Source organism: Oncorhynchus kisutch, linkage group LG25 (genome assembly GCF_002021735.2).
Source record: "Oncorhynchus kisutch isolate 150728-3 linkage group LG25, Okis_V2, whole genome shotgun sequence".
Classification (NCBI taxonomy): domain Eukaryota; kingdom Metazoa; phylum Chordata; class Actinopteri; order Salmoniformes; family Salmonidae; genus Oncorhynchus; species Oncorhynchus kisutch.
This window is the reverse complement of record NC_034198.2, coordinates 4,085,308-4,102,318: the sequence shown is the minus strand read 5'-3', so window position 1 is coordinate 4,102,318 and position 17,011 is coordinate 4,085,308. Positions and strand designations below refer to the sequence as shown.

The following is a 17,011-nucleotide window of genomic DNA, read 5'->3' as shown; positions in this document are numbered from 1 at the left end:
AGAAAACACATAACTCTAGCAGTGGAATTCATTAACTTTTATAGCACACTCTCTCTCCCTCTGCCTGACTTTCATCCTCTCCCTCTCTCCCTGACTCTCATTCTCTCTCCTCTCATCCCCTCTCTGTCTCTCCCTACATCTCAATCTCTCTGACTGCCTCTCATTCTCTCTCTTACACCCCCCCCCCCCACACACATGCACACATACAATACAGAAGAAGCTATGGAACATCATGACATAACCGTGCTTTAGTTGAATGTAACTGGAGTAGAGGGATACAGGGATAGAGGGAAGCATGGTGCCTGTAGCAGACTGATTGAGGTGATGTAACATTAGTACGGGCACTGCACTCCTGGGAAGCAATAAACACACACACACACACACATGCAGACACACAAATACACACACATCGAATGCTCCGCCACCTTACATCAGAAAAGCATTAGGGACGAGCGAAAGGAGATGTGAAGGAACGAGTTGTACCCCCAATTTGTTATGCTGTACCTCTTTCCCTTTCTCTCTCGCTTTCACTCTCTCTCATTCTCATTCGTCAGATGCTGTCCCTCTCCCCAGTGACACACACACTCCCCCGCTCTCTCTCTCTCTCTCTCTCTCTCTCTCTCTCTCTCTCTCTCTCTTCTCGCTCTCTCTCCTATTGGGTACCGAGGCAAGCAGATAGCAGAGGAAGGGGGCGGGGGTTGGCTCTGTTGATGTCTTATAGTGGCCTAATTAGAGATACTATTTCAATGAATTGGGAGAAATGTGAATCATTTTGGTATCATGTACACATCATCTTACAGTAACAGCAGCAGGAGGCACAACGTGTAACTAGTCAAATGAGAATGACACCCGGGTGCTGTAATATTACATGGAAGATATTTTGCTTATAGCACATTCATAACACAACATGCATTTTTAACTAAACCATCATCCTTGTTATTAAATCAAACGTGACATTCCCCACATTTCACAAATGGATTACTGTATGTTAGTAAATTGATATTAACTTGGCCTACACCTCTACAGTCTTCTGGTGAATATTGCTTTTCTAAACCAACTTTACAGCCAGCCTGTTTAATCAACTGAAATCGTATAGTTTATGCAACAGCTGCAATGTCATTTACTACACTCTATCCACCTTACATTAGGAATCATAGCATAACTGTAGTGTAGACTATTACTATAACTTCATTGGAATTTGAATGTTCATATTTTATCCATAGATACAATTACATTCCTTTCTCTCCCCGCAGACTCCGCCTCCCTCCTGCTCCCCGGTTTTCTCTCCTCCTCTCGCTCACTCCGTTCCTCTACGCTCAGTTCGGTCTGTGTCTCCTCTTTCAAAGGGTGCAAGAGTGTGAACAACTCGTCCAACAAAGCATGTTACACTGCAGACATGACTTGTCCGTCGGAAAGCGAGAAAATGGTGATAAACTGCGGGGGGATGCGGCATGAAACCTATCGAAGCACACTAAAAACGTTGCCCGGTACCCGCTTATCTTGGCTTACCGAGTCAGACGCCTTTAGGAACTTCGATTACGACCACAGAAACGACGAGTTCTTCTTCGATCGCCACCCATCCGTCTTTTCATTCATCCTCAACTATTACCGCACAGGGAAGTTGCACTGTCCGAAAGATGTGTGCGGCCCGCTGTTCGAAGAGGAGCTGGCATTCTGGGGCATCGATGAGACGGACGTGGAGGCGTGTTGCTGGATGAATTACCGCCAGCACAGGGACGCAGAGGAGGCGTTGGACAGTTTTGAGAATCCCGAACCGGAGTTGGCAGAGGATGACCCAGCGCTACCAGGACATGAATGGGACATGAAAAGACTGTGCTTGCATGAGGACGGAAGGAAAAAGACTTGGTGGGAAATCTGGCGGCCCAGAATGTGGGCTCTTTTTGAAGACCCCTATTCCTCAAAATATGCCCGGGTGAGTGACTGTTTTTTTTCTTAATTGATTGCTTTAAATGTCATATTAGTCATTTCAACTGTGACAACTAACATCTGAGTTACAATAGGTTGTTGAAAGTTTATAACATTAGCTTTCCATGATCAACCTATATGCATAGTTGTTATGAATAATTCATTCTAGATTTTCATTCAAGCGATCATAATCGAGCAGGTAGGCTATGACTTCCTTGACAGTTTGCTTGTGTTAAGTAGCAATATATAGACTCACGGATACAGAATAATTCATTGTGATAGCAAAGGAAAAATGATATGGCTGCTATTTTAGGGTGCTGCCTAATCAAACAGTTGCCATCGATATTAATCACACATTTTTTAAATTCATGATTTCATATTAATATTAGCTACATAATTTAGCCTGCTACAAGAGGTTCCATACCTGCATCCAAGCGAAATGTTTTCTCCGTTTCACTCCCTTATCCTACCTAACCTACCCAACATTCTCCATTAGCCTGTTTAATGATGCGCCTAGGGACGACCTAACCTACCCAACATTCTCCATTAGCCTGTTTAATGATGCGCCTAGGTACGACCTAACCTACCCAACATTCTCCATTAGCCTGTTTAATGATGCGCCTAGGTACGACCTAACCTACCCAACATTCTCCATTAGCCTGTTTAATGATGCACCTAGGTACGACCTAACCTACCCAACATTCTTCATTAGCCTGTTTAATGATGCGCCTAGGTACGACCTAAACTACCCAACATTCTCCATTAGCCTGTTTAATGATGCGCCTAGGTACGACCTAACCTACCCAACATTCTCCATTAGCCTGTTTTATGATGCGCCTAGGTACGACCTAACCTACCCAACATTCTCCATTAGCCTGTTTTATGATGCACCTAGGTACGACCAAACCTACCCAACATTCTCCATTAGCCTGTTTTATGATGCGCCTAGGTACGACCAAACCTACCCAACATTCTCCATTAGCCTGTTTTATGATGCGCCTAGGTACGACCTAACCTACCCAACATTCTCCATTAGCCTGTTTTATGATGCGCCTAGGTACGACCTAACCTACCCAGCATTCTCCATTAGCCTGTTTTATGATGCGCCTAGGTACGACCTAAACTACCCAACATTCTCCATTAGCCTGTTTTATGATGCGCCTAGGTACGACCTAAACTACCCAACATTCTCCATTAGCCTGTTTTATGATGCGCCTAGGTACGACCTAACCTACCCAACATTCTCCATTAGCCTGTTTTATGATGCGCCTAGGTACGACCTAACCTACCCAACATTCTCCATTAGCCTGTTTTATGATGCGCCTAGGTACGACCTAACCTACCCAACATTCTCCATTAGCCTGTTTTATGATGCGTCTAGGGACGACCTAACCTACCCAACATTCTCCATTAGCCTGTTTTATGATGCGCCTAGGTACGACCTAACCTACCCAACATTCTCCATTAGCCTGTTTTATGATGCGCCTAGGTACGACCTAACCTACCCAACATTCTCCATTAGCCTGTTTTATGATGCGCCTAGGTACGACCTAACCTACCCAACATTCTCCATTAGCCTGTTTTATGATGCGCCTAGGTACGACCTAACCTACCCAACATTCTCCATTAGCCTGTTTTATGATGCGCCTAGGTACGACCTAACCTACCCAACATTCTCCATTAGCCTGTTTTATGATGCGCCTAGGTACGACCTAAACTACCCAACATTCTCCATTAGCCTGTTTTATGATGCGCCTAGGTACGACCTAACCTACCCAACATTCTCCATTAGCCTGTTTTATGATGCGCCTAGGTACGACCTAACCTACCCAACATTCTCCATTAGCCTGTTTTATGATGCACCTAGGTATGACCTAACCTACCCAACATTCTCCATTAGCCTGTTTTATGATGCGCCTAGGTACGACCTAACCTACCCAACATTCTCCATTAGCCTGTTTTATGATGCTCCTAGATACGACCTAACCTACCCAACATTCTCCATTAGCCTGTTTAATGATGCGCCTAGGTACGACCTAACCTACCCAACATTCTCCATTAGCCTGTTTTATGATGCGCCTAGGTACGACCTAAACTACCCAACATTCTCCATTAGCCTGTTTTATGATGCGCCTAGGTACGACCTAACCTACCCAACATTCTCCATTAGCCTGTTTAATGATGCGCCTAGGTACGACCTAACCTACCCAACATTCTCCATTAGCCTGTTTTATGATGCGCCTAGGTACGACCTAACCTACCCAACATTCTCCATTAGCCTGTTTTATGATGCGCATAGGTACGACCTAAACTACCCAACATTCTCCATTAGCCTGTTTTATGATGCGCCTAGGTACGACCTAAACTACCCAACATTCTCCATTAGCCTGTTTAATGATGCGCCTAGGTACGACCTAACCTACCCAACATTCTCCATTAGCCTGTTTTATGATGCGCCTAGGTACGACCTAACCTACCCAACATTCTCCATTAGCCTGTTTTATGATGCGCCTAGGGACGACCTAACCTACCCAACATTCTCCATTAGCCTGTTTTATGATGCGCCTAGGGACGACCTAACCTACCCAACATTCTCCATTAGCCTGTTTTATGATGCGCCTAGGTACGACCTAACCTACCCAACATTCTCCATTAGCCTGTTTTATGATGCGCCTAGGTACGACCTAACCTACCCAAAATTCTCCATTAGCCTGTTTTATGATGCGCCTAGGTACGACCTAACCTAACCAACATTCTCCATTAGCCTGTTTTATGATGCGCCTAGGTACGACCTAACCTACCCAACATTCTCCATTAGCCTGTTTTATGATGCACCTAGGTACGACCTAACCTACCCAACATTCTCCATTAGCCTGTTTTATGATGCACCTAGGTACGAGCTAACCTACCCAACATTCTCCATTAGCCTGTTTTATGATGCGCCTAGGTACGACCTAACCTACCCAACATTCTCCATTAGCCTGTTTAATGATGCGCCTAGGTACGACCTAACCTACCCAACATTCTCCATTAGCCTGTTTTATGATGCGCCTAGGTACGACCTAACCTACCCAACATTCTCCATTAGCCTGTTTTATGATGCGCCTAGGTACGACCTAACCTACCCAACATTCTCCATTAGCCTGTTTTATGATGCGCCTAGGTACGACCAAACCTACCCAACATTCTCCATTAGCCTGTTTTATGATGCGCCTAGGTACGACCTAACCTACCCAAAATTCTCCATTAGCCTGTTTAATGATGCGCCTAGGTACGACCTAACCTACCCAACATTCTCCATTAGCCTGTTTTATGATGCGCCTAGGTACGACCTAAACTACCCAACATTCTCCATTAGCCTGTTTAATGATGCGCCTAGGTACGACCTAAACTACCCAACATTCTCCATTAGCCTGTTTAATGATGCGCCTAGGTACGACCTAACCTACCCAACATTCTCCATTAGCCTGTTTTATGATGCGCATAGGTACGACCTAAACTACCCAACATTCTCCATTAGCCTGTTTAATGATGCGCCTAGGTACGACCTAACCTACCCAACATTCTCCATTAGCCTGTTTTATGATGCGCCTAGGTACGACCTAACCTACCCAACATTCTCCATTAGCCTGTTTTATGATGCACCTAGGTACGACCAAACCTACCCAACATTCTCCATTAGCCTGTTTTATGATGCGCCTAGGTACGACCAAACCTACCCAACATTCTCCATTAGCCTGTTTTATGATGCGCCTAGGTACGACCTAACCTACCCAACATTCTCCATTAGCCTGTTTTATGATGCGCCTAGGTACGACCTAACCTACCCAGCATTCTCCATTAGCCTGTTTTATGATGCGCCTAGGTACGACCTAAACTACCCAACATTCTCCATTAGCCTGTTTTATGATGCGCCTAGGTACGACCTAAACTACCCAACATTCTCCATTAGCCTGTTTTATGATGCGCCTAGGTACGACCTAACCTACCCAACATTCTCCATTAGCCTGTTTTATGATGCGCCTAGGTACGACCTAACCTACCCAACATTCTCCATTAGCCTGTTTTATGATGCGCCTAGGTACGACCTAACCTACCCAACATTCTCCATTAGCCTGTTTTATGATGCGTCTAGGGACGACCTAACCTACCCAACATTCTCCATTAGCCTGTTTTATGATGCGCCTAGGTACGACCTAACCTACCCAACATTCTCCATTAGCCTGTTTTATGATGCGCCTAGGTACGACCTAACCTACCCAACATTCTCCATTAGCCTGTTTTATGATGCGCCTAGGTACGACCTAACCTACCCAACATTCTCCATTAGCCTGTTTTATGATGCGCCTAGGTACGACCTAACCTACCCAACATTCTCCATTAGCCTGTTTTATGATGCGCCTAGGTACGACCTAACCTACCCAACATTCTCCATTAGCCTGTTTTATGATGCGCCTAGGTACGACCTAAACTACCCAACATTCTCCATTAGCCTGTTTTATGATGCGCCTAGGTACGACCTAACCTACCCAACATTCTCCATTAGCCTGTTTTATGATGCGCCTAGGTACGACCTAACCTACCCAACATTCTCCATTAGCCTGTTTTATGATGCACCTAGGTATGACCTAACCTACCCAACATTCTCCATTAGCCTGTTTTATGATGCGCCTAGGTACGACCTAACCTACCCAACATTCTCCATTAGCCTGTTTTATGATGCTCCTAGATACGACCTAACCTACCCAACATTCTCCATTAGCCTGTTTAATGATGCGCCTAGGTACGACCTAACCTACCCAACATTCTCCATTAGCCTGTTTTATGATGCGCCTAGGTACGACCTAAACTACCCAACATTCTCCATTAGCCTGTTTTATGATGCGCCTAGGTACGACCTAACCTACCCAACATTCTCCATTAGCCTGTTTAATGATGCGCCTAGGTACGACCTAACCTACCCAACATTCTCCATTAGCCTGTTTTATGATGCGCCTAGGTACGACCTAACCTACCCAACATTCTCCATTAGCCTGTTTTATGATGCGCATAGGTACGACCTAAACTACCCAACATTCTCCATTAGCCTGTTTTATGATGCGCCTAGGTACGACCTAAACTACCCAACATTCTCCATTAGCCTGTTTAATGATGCGCCTAGGTACGACCTAACCTACCCAACATTCTCCATTAGCCTGTTTTATGATGCGCCTAGGTACGACCTAACCTACCCAACATTCTCCATTAGCCTGTTTTATGATGCGCCTAGGGACGACCTAACCTACCCAACATTCTCCATTAGCCTGTTTTATGATGCGCCTAGGGACGACCTAACCTACCCAACATTCTCCATTAGCCTGTTTTATGATGCGCCTAGGTACGACCTAACCTACCCAACATTCTCCATTAGCCTGTTTTATGATGCGCCTAGGTACGACCTAACCTACCCAAAATTCTCCATTAGCCTGTTTTATGATGCGCCTAGGTACGACCTAACCTAACCAACATTCTCCATTAGCCTGTTTTATGATGCGCCTAGGTACGACCTAACCTACCCAACATTCTCCATTAGCCTGTTTTATGATGCACCTAGGTACGACCTAACCTACCCAACATTCTCCATTAGCCTGTTTTATGATGCACCTAGGTACGAGCTAACCTACCCAACATTCTCCATTAGCCTGTTTTATGATGCGCCTAGGTACGACCTAACCTACCCAACATTCTCCATTAGCCTGTTTTATGATGCGCCTAGGTACGACCTAACCTACCCAACATTCTCCATTAGCCTGTTTTATGATGCGCCTAGGTACGACCTAACCTACCCAACATTCTCCATTAGCCTGTTTTATGATGCGCCTAGGTACGACCTAACCTACCCACATTCTCCATTAGCCTGTTTTATGATGCGCCTAGGTACGACCTAACCTACCCAACATTCTCCATTAGCCTGTTTTATGATGCGCCTAGGTACGACCTAACCTACCCAACATTCTCCATTAGCCTGTTTTATGATGCGCCTAGGTACGACCTAACCTACCCAACATTCTCCATTAGCCTGTTTTATGATGCGCCTAGGTACGACCTAAACTACCCAACATTCTCCATTAGCCTGTTTTATGATGCGCCTAGGTACGACCTAAACTACCCAACATTCTCCATTAGCCTGTTTTAATGATGCGCCTAGGTACGACCTAAACTACCCAACATTCTCCATTAGCCTGTTTTATGATGCGCCTAGGTACGACCTAACCTACCCAACATTCTCCATTAGCCTGTTTTATGATGCGCCTAGGTACGACCTAACCTACCCAACATTCTCCATTAGCCTGTTTTATGATGCGCCTAGGTACGACCTAACCTACCCAACATTCTCCATTAGCCTGTTTATGATGCGCCTAGGTACGACCTAACCTACCCAACATTCTCCATTAGCCTGTTTTATGATGCGCCTAGGTACGACCTAACCTACCCAACATTCTCCATTAGCCTGTTTTATGATGCGCCTAGGTACGACCTAACCTACCCAACATTCTCCATTAGCCTGTTTTATGATGCGCCTAGGTACGACCTAACCTACCCAACATTCTCCATTAGCCTGTTTTATGATGCGCCTAGGTACGACCTAACCTACCCAACATTCTCCATTAGCCTGTTTTATGATGCGCCTAGGTACGACCTAACCTACCCAACATTCTCCATTAGCCTGTTTTATGATGCGCCTAGGTACGACCTAACCTACCCAACATTCTCCATTAGCCTGTTTTATGATGCGCCTAGGTACGACCTAACCTACCCAACATTCTCCATTAGCCTGTTTTATGATGCGCCTAGGTACGACCTAACCTACCCAACATTCTCCATTAGCCTGTTTTATGATGCGCCTAGGTACGACCTAACCTACCCAACATTCTCCATTAGCCTGTTTTATGATGCGCCTAGGTACGACCTAACCTACCCAACATTCTCCATTAGCCTGTTTTATGATGCGCCTAGGTACGACCTAACCTACCCAACATTCTCCATTAGCCTGTTTTATGATGCGCCTAGGTACGACCTAACCTACCCAACATTCTCCATTAGCCTGTTTTATGATGCGCCTAGGTACGACCTAACCTACCCAACATTCTCCATTAGCCTGTTTTATGATGCGCCTAGGTACGACCTAACCTACCCAACATTCTCCATTAGCCTGTTTATGATGCGCCTAGGTACGACCTAACCTACCCAACATTCTCCATTAGCCTGTTTTATGATGCGCCTAGGTACGACCTAACCTACCCAACATTCTCCATTAGCCTGTTTTATGATGCGCCTAGGTACGACCTAACCTACCCAACATCTCCATTAGCCTGTTTATGATGCGCCTAGGTACGACCTAACCTACCCAACATTCTCCATTAGCCTGTTTTATGATGCGCCTAGGTACGACCTAACCTACCCAACATTCTCCATTAGCCTGTTTTATGATGCGCCTAGGTACGACCTAACCTACCCAACATTCTCCATTAGCCTGTTTTATGATGCGCCTAGGTACGACCTAACCTACCCAACATTCTCCATTAGCCTGTTTTATGATGCGCCTAGGTACGACCTAACCTACCCAACATTCTCCATTAGCCTGTTTTATGATGCGCCTAGGTACGACCTAACCTACCCAACATTCTCCATTAGCCTGTTTTATGATGCGCCTAGGTACGACCTAACCTACCCAACATTCTCCATTAGCCTGTTTTATGATGCGCCTAGGTACGACCTAACCTACCCAACATTCTCCATTAGCCTGTTTTATGATGCGCCTAGGTACGACCTAACCTACCCAACATTCTCCATTAGCCTGTTTATGATGCGCCTAGGTACGACCTAACCTACCCAACATTCTCCATTAGCCTGTTTTATGATGCGCCTAGGTACGACCTAACCTACCCAACATTCTCCATTAGCCTGTTTTAATGATGCGCCTAGGTACGACCTAACCTACCCAACATTCTCCATTAGCCTGTTTATGATGCGCCTAGGTACGACCTAACCTACCCAACATTCTCCATTAGCCTGTTTTATGATGCGCCTAGGTACGACCTAACCTACCCAACATTCTCCATTAGCCTGTTTATGATGCGCCTAGGTACGACCTAACCTACCCAACATTCTCCATTAGCCTGTTTTATGATGCGCCTAGGTACGACCTAACCTACCCAACATTCTCCATTAGCCTGTTTTAATGATGCGCCTAGGTACGACCTAACCTACCCAACATTCTCCATTAGCCTGTTTTATGATGCGCCTAGGTACGACCTAACCTACCCAACATTCTCCATTAGCCTGTTTAATGATGCGCCTAGTACGACCTAACCTACCCAACATTCTCCATTAGCCTGTTTTATGATGCGCCTAGGTACGACCTAACCTACCCAACATTCTCCATTAGCCTGTTTTATGATGCGCCTAGGTACGACCTAACCTACCCAACATTCTCCATTAGCCTGTTTATGATGCGCCTAGGTACGACCTAACCTACCCAACATTCTCCATTAGCCTGTTTTATGATGCGCCTAGGTACGACCTAACCTACCCAACATTCTCCATTAGCCTGTTTTATGATGCGCCTAGGTACGACCTAACCTACCCAACATTCTCCATTAGCCTGTTTTATGATGCGCCTAGGTACGACCTAACCTACCCAACATTCTCCATTAGCCTGTTTTATGATGCGCCTAGGTACGACCTAACCTACCCAACATTCTCCATTAGCCTGTTTATGATGCGCCTAGGTACGACCTAACCTACCCAACATTCTCCATTAGCCTGTTTTATGATGCGCCTAGGTACGACCTAACCTACCCAACATTCTCCATTAGCCTGTTTTATGATGCGCCTAGGTACGACCTAACCTACCCAACATTCTCCATTAGCCTGTTTTATGATGCGCCTAGGTACGACCTAACCTACCCAACATTCTCCATTAGCCTGTTTTATGATGCGCCTAGGTACGACCTAACCTACCCAACATTCTCCATTAGCCTGTTTTATGATGCGCCTAGGTACGACCTAACCTACCCAACATTCTCCATTAGCCTGTTTTATGATGCGCCTAGGTACGACCTAACCTACCCAACATTCTCCATTAGCCTGTTTATGATGCGCCTAGGTACGACCTAACCTACCCAACATTCTCCATTAGCCTGTTTTATGATGCGCCTAGGTACGACCTAACCTACCCAACATTCTCCATTAGCCTGTTTTATGATGCGCCTAGGTACGACCTAACCTACCCAACATTCTCCATTAGCCTGTTTTATGATGCGCCTAGGTACGACCTAACCTACCCAACATTCTCCATTAGCCTGTTTTATGATGCGCCTAGGTACGACCTAACCTACCCAACATTCTCCATTAGCCTGTTTATGATGCGCCTAGGTACGACCTAAACCTACCCAACATTCTCCATTAGCCTGTTTTATGATGCGCCTAGGTACGACCTAACCTACCCAACATTCTCCATTAGCCTGTTTATGATGCGCCTAGGTACGACCTAACCTACCCAACATTCTCCATTAGCCTTGTTTTATGATGCGCCTAGGTACGACCTAACCTACCCAACATTCTCCATTAGCCTGTTTTATGATGCGCCTAGGTACGACCTAACCTACCCAACATTCTCCATTAGCCTGTTTTATGATGCGCCTAGGTACGACCTAACCTACCCAACATTCTCCATTAGCCTGTTTTATGATGCGCCTAGGTACGACCTAAACCTACCCAACATTCTCCATTAGCCTGTTTTATGATGCGCCTAGGTACGACCTAACCTACCCCAACATTCTCCATTAGCCTGTTTTATGATGCGCCTAGGTACGACCTAACCTACCCAACATTCTCCATTAGCCTGTTTTATGATGCGCCTAGGTACGACCTAACCTACCCAACATTCTCCATTAGCCTGTTTATGATGCGCCTAGGTACGACCTAACCTACCCAACATTCTCCATTAGCCTGTTTTATGATGCGCCTAGGTACGACCTAACCTACCCAACATTCTCCATTAGCCTGTTTTATGATGCGCCTAGGTACGACCTAACCTACCCAACATTCTCCATTAGCCTGTTTTATGATGCGCCTAGGTACGACCTAACCTACCCAACATTCTCCATTAGCCTGTTTATGATGCGCCTAGGTACGACCTAACCTACCCAACATTCTCCATTAGCCTGTTTTATGATGCGCCTAGGTACGACCTAACCTACCCAACATTCTCCATTAGCCTGTTTTATGATGCGCCTAGGTACGACCTAACCTACCCAACATTCTCCATTAGCCTGTTTTATGATGCGCCTAGGTACGACCTAACCTACCCAACATTCTCCATTAGCCTGTTTTATGATGCGCCTAGGTACGACCTAACCTACCCAACATTCTCCATTAGCCTGTTTTATGATGCGCCTAGGTACGACCTAACCTACCCAACATTCTCCATTAGCCTGTTTTATGATGCGCCTAGGTACGACCTAACCTACCCAACATTCTCCATTAGCCTGTTTTATGATGCGCCTAGGTACGACCTAACCTACCCAACATTCTCCATTAGCCTGTTTTATGATGCGCCTAGGTACGACCTAACCTACCCAACATTCTCCATTAGCCTGTTTTATGATGCGCCTAGGTACGACCTAACCTACCCAACATTCTCCATTAGCCTGTTTTATGATGCGCCTAGGTACGACCTAACCTACCCAACATTCTCCATTAGCCTGTTTTATGATGCGCCTAGGTACGACCTAACCTACCCAACATTCTCCATTAGCCTGTTTTATGATGCGCCTAGGTACGACCTAACCTACCCAACATTCTCCATTAGCCTGTTTATGATGATGCGCCTAGGTACGACCTAACCTACCCAACATTCTCCATTAGCCTGTTTTATGATGCGCCTAGGTACGACCTAACCTACCCAACATTCTCCATTAGCCTGTTTTATGATGCGCCTAGGTACGACCTAACCTACCCAACATTCTCCATTAGCCTGTTTTATGATGCGCCTAGGTACGACCTAACCTACCCAACATTCTCCATTAGCCTGTTTTATGATGCGCCTAGGTACGAACCTAACCTACCCAACATTCTCCATTAGCCTGTTTTATGATGCGCCTAGGTACGACCTAACCTACCCAACATTCTCCATTAGCCTGTTTTATGATGCGCCTAGGTACGACCTAACCTACCCAACATTCTCCATTAGCCTGTTTTATGATGCGCCTAGGTACGACCTAACCTACCCAACATTCTCCATTAGCCTGTTTTATGATGCACCTAGGTACTGACCTAACCTACCCAACATTCTCCATTAGCCTGTTTTATGATGCGCCTAGGTACGACCTAACCTACCCAACATTCTCCATTAGCCTGTTTTATGATGCGCCTAGGTACGACCTAACCTACCCAACATTCTCCATTAGCCTGTTTAATGATGCGCCTAGGTACGACCTAAACTACCCAACATTCTCCATTAGCCTGTTTTATGATGCGCCTAGGTACGACCTAAACTACCCAACATTCTCCATTAGCCTGTTTTATGATGCGCCTAGGTACGACCTAACCTACCCAACATTCTCCATTAGCCTGTTTTAATGATGCGCCTAGGTAACGACCTAACCTACCCAACATTCTCCATTAGCCTGTTTTATGATGCGCCTAGGTACGACCTAACCTACCCAACATTCTCCATTAGCCTGTTTTATGATGCGCCTAGGTACGACCTAACCTACCCAACATTCTCCATTAGCCTGTTTTATGATGCGCCTAGGTACGACCTAACCTACCCAACATTCTCCATTAGCCTGTTTAATGATGCGCCTAGGTACGACCTAACCTACCCAACATTCTCCATTAGCCTGTTTTATGATGCGCCTAGGTACGACCTAACCTACCCAACATTCTCCATTAGCCTGTTTTATGATGCGCCTAGGTACGACCTAACCTACCCAACATTCTCCATTAGCCTGTTTAATGATGCGCCTAGGTACGACCTAACCTACCCAACATTCTCCATTAGCCTGTTTTATGATGCGCCTAGGTACGACCTAACCTACCCAACATTCTCCATTAGCCTGTTTTATGATGCGCCTAGGTACGACCTAACCTACCCAACATTCTCCATTAGCCTGTTTTATGATGCGCCTAGGTACGACCTAACCTACCCAACATTCTCCATTAGCCTGTTTTATGATGCGCCTAGGTACGACCTAACCTACCCAACATTCTCCATTAGCCTGTTTTATGATGCGCCTAGGTACGACCTAACCTACCCAACATTCTCCATTAGCCTGTTTTATGATGCGCCTAGGTACGACCTAACCTACCCAACATTCTCCATTAGCCTGTTTTATGATGCACCTAGGTACGACCTAACCTACCCAACATTCTCCATTAGCCTGTTTTATGATGCACCTAGGTACGAGCTAACCTACCCAACATTCTCCATTAGCCTGTTTTATGATGCGCCTAGGTACGACCTAACCTACCCAACATTCTCCATTAGCCTGTTTAATGATGCGCCTAGGTACGACCTAACCTACCCAACATTCTCCATTAGCCTGTTTTATGATGCGCCTAGGTACGACCTAACCTACCCAACATTCTCATTAGCCTGTTTTATGATGCGCCTAGGCACGACCTAACCTACCCAACATTCTCCATTAGCCTGTTTATGATGCGCCTAGGTACGACCTATCCTACCCAACATTCTCCATTAGCCTGTTTTATGATGCGCCTAGGTACGACCTAACCTACCCAACATTCTCCATTAGCCTGTTTTATGATGCGCCTAGGTACGACCTAACCTACCCAACATTCTCCATTAGCCTGTTTATGATGCGCCTAGGTATGACCTAAACTACCCAACATTCTCCATTAGCCTGTTTTATGATGCGCCTAGGTACGACCTAACCTACCCAACATTCTCCATTAGCCTGTTTTATGATGCGCCTAGGTACGACCTAACCTACCCAACATTCTCCATTAGCCTGTTTTATGATGCGCCTAGGTACGACCTAACCTACCCAACATTCTCCATTAGCCTGTTTTATGATGCGCCTAGGTACGACCTAACCTACCCAACATTCTCCATTAGCCTGTTTTATGATGCGCCTAGGTACGACCTAACCTACCCAACATTCTCCATTAGCCTGTTTTATGATGCGCCTAGGTACGACCTAACCTACCCAACATTCTCCATTAGCCTGTTTTATGATGCGCCTAGGTACGACCTAAACTACCCAACATTCTCCATTAGCCTGTTTTATGATGCGCCTAGGTACGACCTAACCTACCCAACATTCTCCATTAGCCTGTTTTATGATGCGCCTAGGTACGACCTAACCTACCCAACATTCTCCATTAGCCTGTTTTATGATGCACCTAGGTATGACCTAACCTACCCAACATTCTCCATTAGCCTGTTTTATGATGCGCCTAGGTACGACCTAACCTACCCAACATTCTCCATTAGCCTGTTTTATGATGCTCCTAGATACGACCTAACCTACCCAACATTCTCCATTAGCCTGTTTAATGATGCGCCTAGGTACGACCTAACCTACCCAACATTCTCCATTAGCCTGTTTTATGATGCGCCTAGGTACGACCTAAACTACCCAACATTCTCCATTAGCCTGTTTTATGATGCGCCTAGGTACGACCTAACCTACCCAACATTCTCCATTAGCCTGTTTAATGATGCGCCTAGGTACGACCTAACCTACCCAACATTCTCCATTAGCCTGTTTTATGATGCGCCTAGGTACGACCTAACCTACACAACATTCTCCATTAGCCTGTTTTATGATGCGCCTAGGTACGACCTAACCTACCCAACATTCTCCATTAGCCTGTTTTATGATGCGCCTAGGTACGACCTAACCTACCCAACATTCTCCATTAGCCTGTTTTATGATGCGCCTAGGTACGACCTAACCTACCCAACATTCTCCATTAGCCTGTTTAATGATGCGCCTAGGTACGACCTAACCTACCCAACATTCTCCATTAGCCTGTTTTATGATGCGCCTAGGTACGACCTAACCTACCCAACATTCTCCATTAGCCTGTTTTATGATGCGCCTAGGTACGACCTAACCTACCCAACATTCTCCATTAGCCTGTTTTATGATGCGCCTAGGTACGACCTAACCTACCCAACATTCTCCATTAGCCTGTTTTATGATGCGCCTAGGGACGACCTAACCTACCCAACATTCTCCATTAGCCTGTTTAATGATCCACTTAGGGACGACCTAACCTACCCAACATTCTCCATTAGCCTGTTTTATGATGCGCCTAGGTACGACCTAACCTACCCAACATTCTCCATTAGCCTGTTTTATGATGCGCCTAGGTACGACCTAACCTACCCAACATTCTCCATTAGCCTGTTTAATGATGCGCCTAGGTACGACCTAACCTACCCAACATTCTCCATTAGCCTGTTTTATGATGCGCCTAGGTACGACCTAACCTACCCAACATTCTCCATTAGCCTGTTTAATGATGCACCTAGGTACGACCTAACCTACCCAACATTCTCCATTAGCCTGTTTAATGATGCGCCTAGGTACGACCTAACCTACCCAACATTCTCCATTAGCCTGTTTAATGATGCGCCTAGGTACGACCTAACCTACCCAACATTCTCCATTAGCCTGTTTAATGATGCGCCTAGGGACGACCTAACCTACCCAACATTCTCCATTAGCCTGTTTTATGATGCGCCTAGGTACGACCTAACCTACCCAACATTCTCCATTAGCCTGTTTAATGATGCACCTAGGTATGACCTAACCTACCCAACATTCTCCATTAGCCTGTTTAATGATGCACCTAGGTACGACCTAACCTACCCAACATTCTCCATTAGCCTGTTTTATGATGCGCCTAGGTACGACCTAACCTACCCAACATTCTCCATTAGCCTGTTTAATGATGCACCTAGGTACGACCTAACCTACCCAACATTCTCCATTAGCCTGTTTAATGATGCGCCTAGGTACGACCTAACCTACCCAACATTCTCCATTAGCCTGTTTAATGATGC

At 45.7% G+C, this 17,011-nt stretch overlaps 1 protein-coding gene across 1 annotated transcript in view; it reads left to right on the top strand.

The window, feature by feature from the left end:
* The first annotated feature begins 1,305 nt into the window (after positions 1-1,305).
* The window catches only part of LOC109869940 (potassium voltage-gated channel subfamily C member 1-like), an 82,027-nt gene continuing 66,321 nt past the window's right edge, over positions 1,306-17,011 (top strand). The window contains exon 1 of the mRNA XM_031805062.1: positions 1,306-1,933. Coding sequence (XP_031660922.1) covers positions 1,397-1,933 — 537 coding nt within the window. The 5' untranslated portion in view covers positions 1,306-1,396. The remainder of the gene's footprint in view (positions 1,934-17,011) is intronic.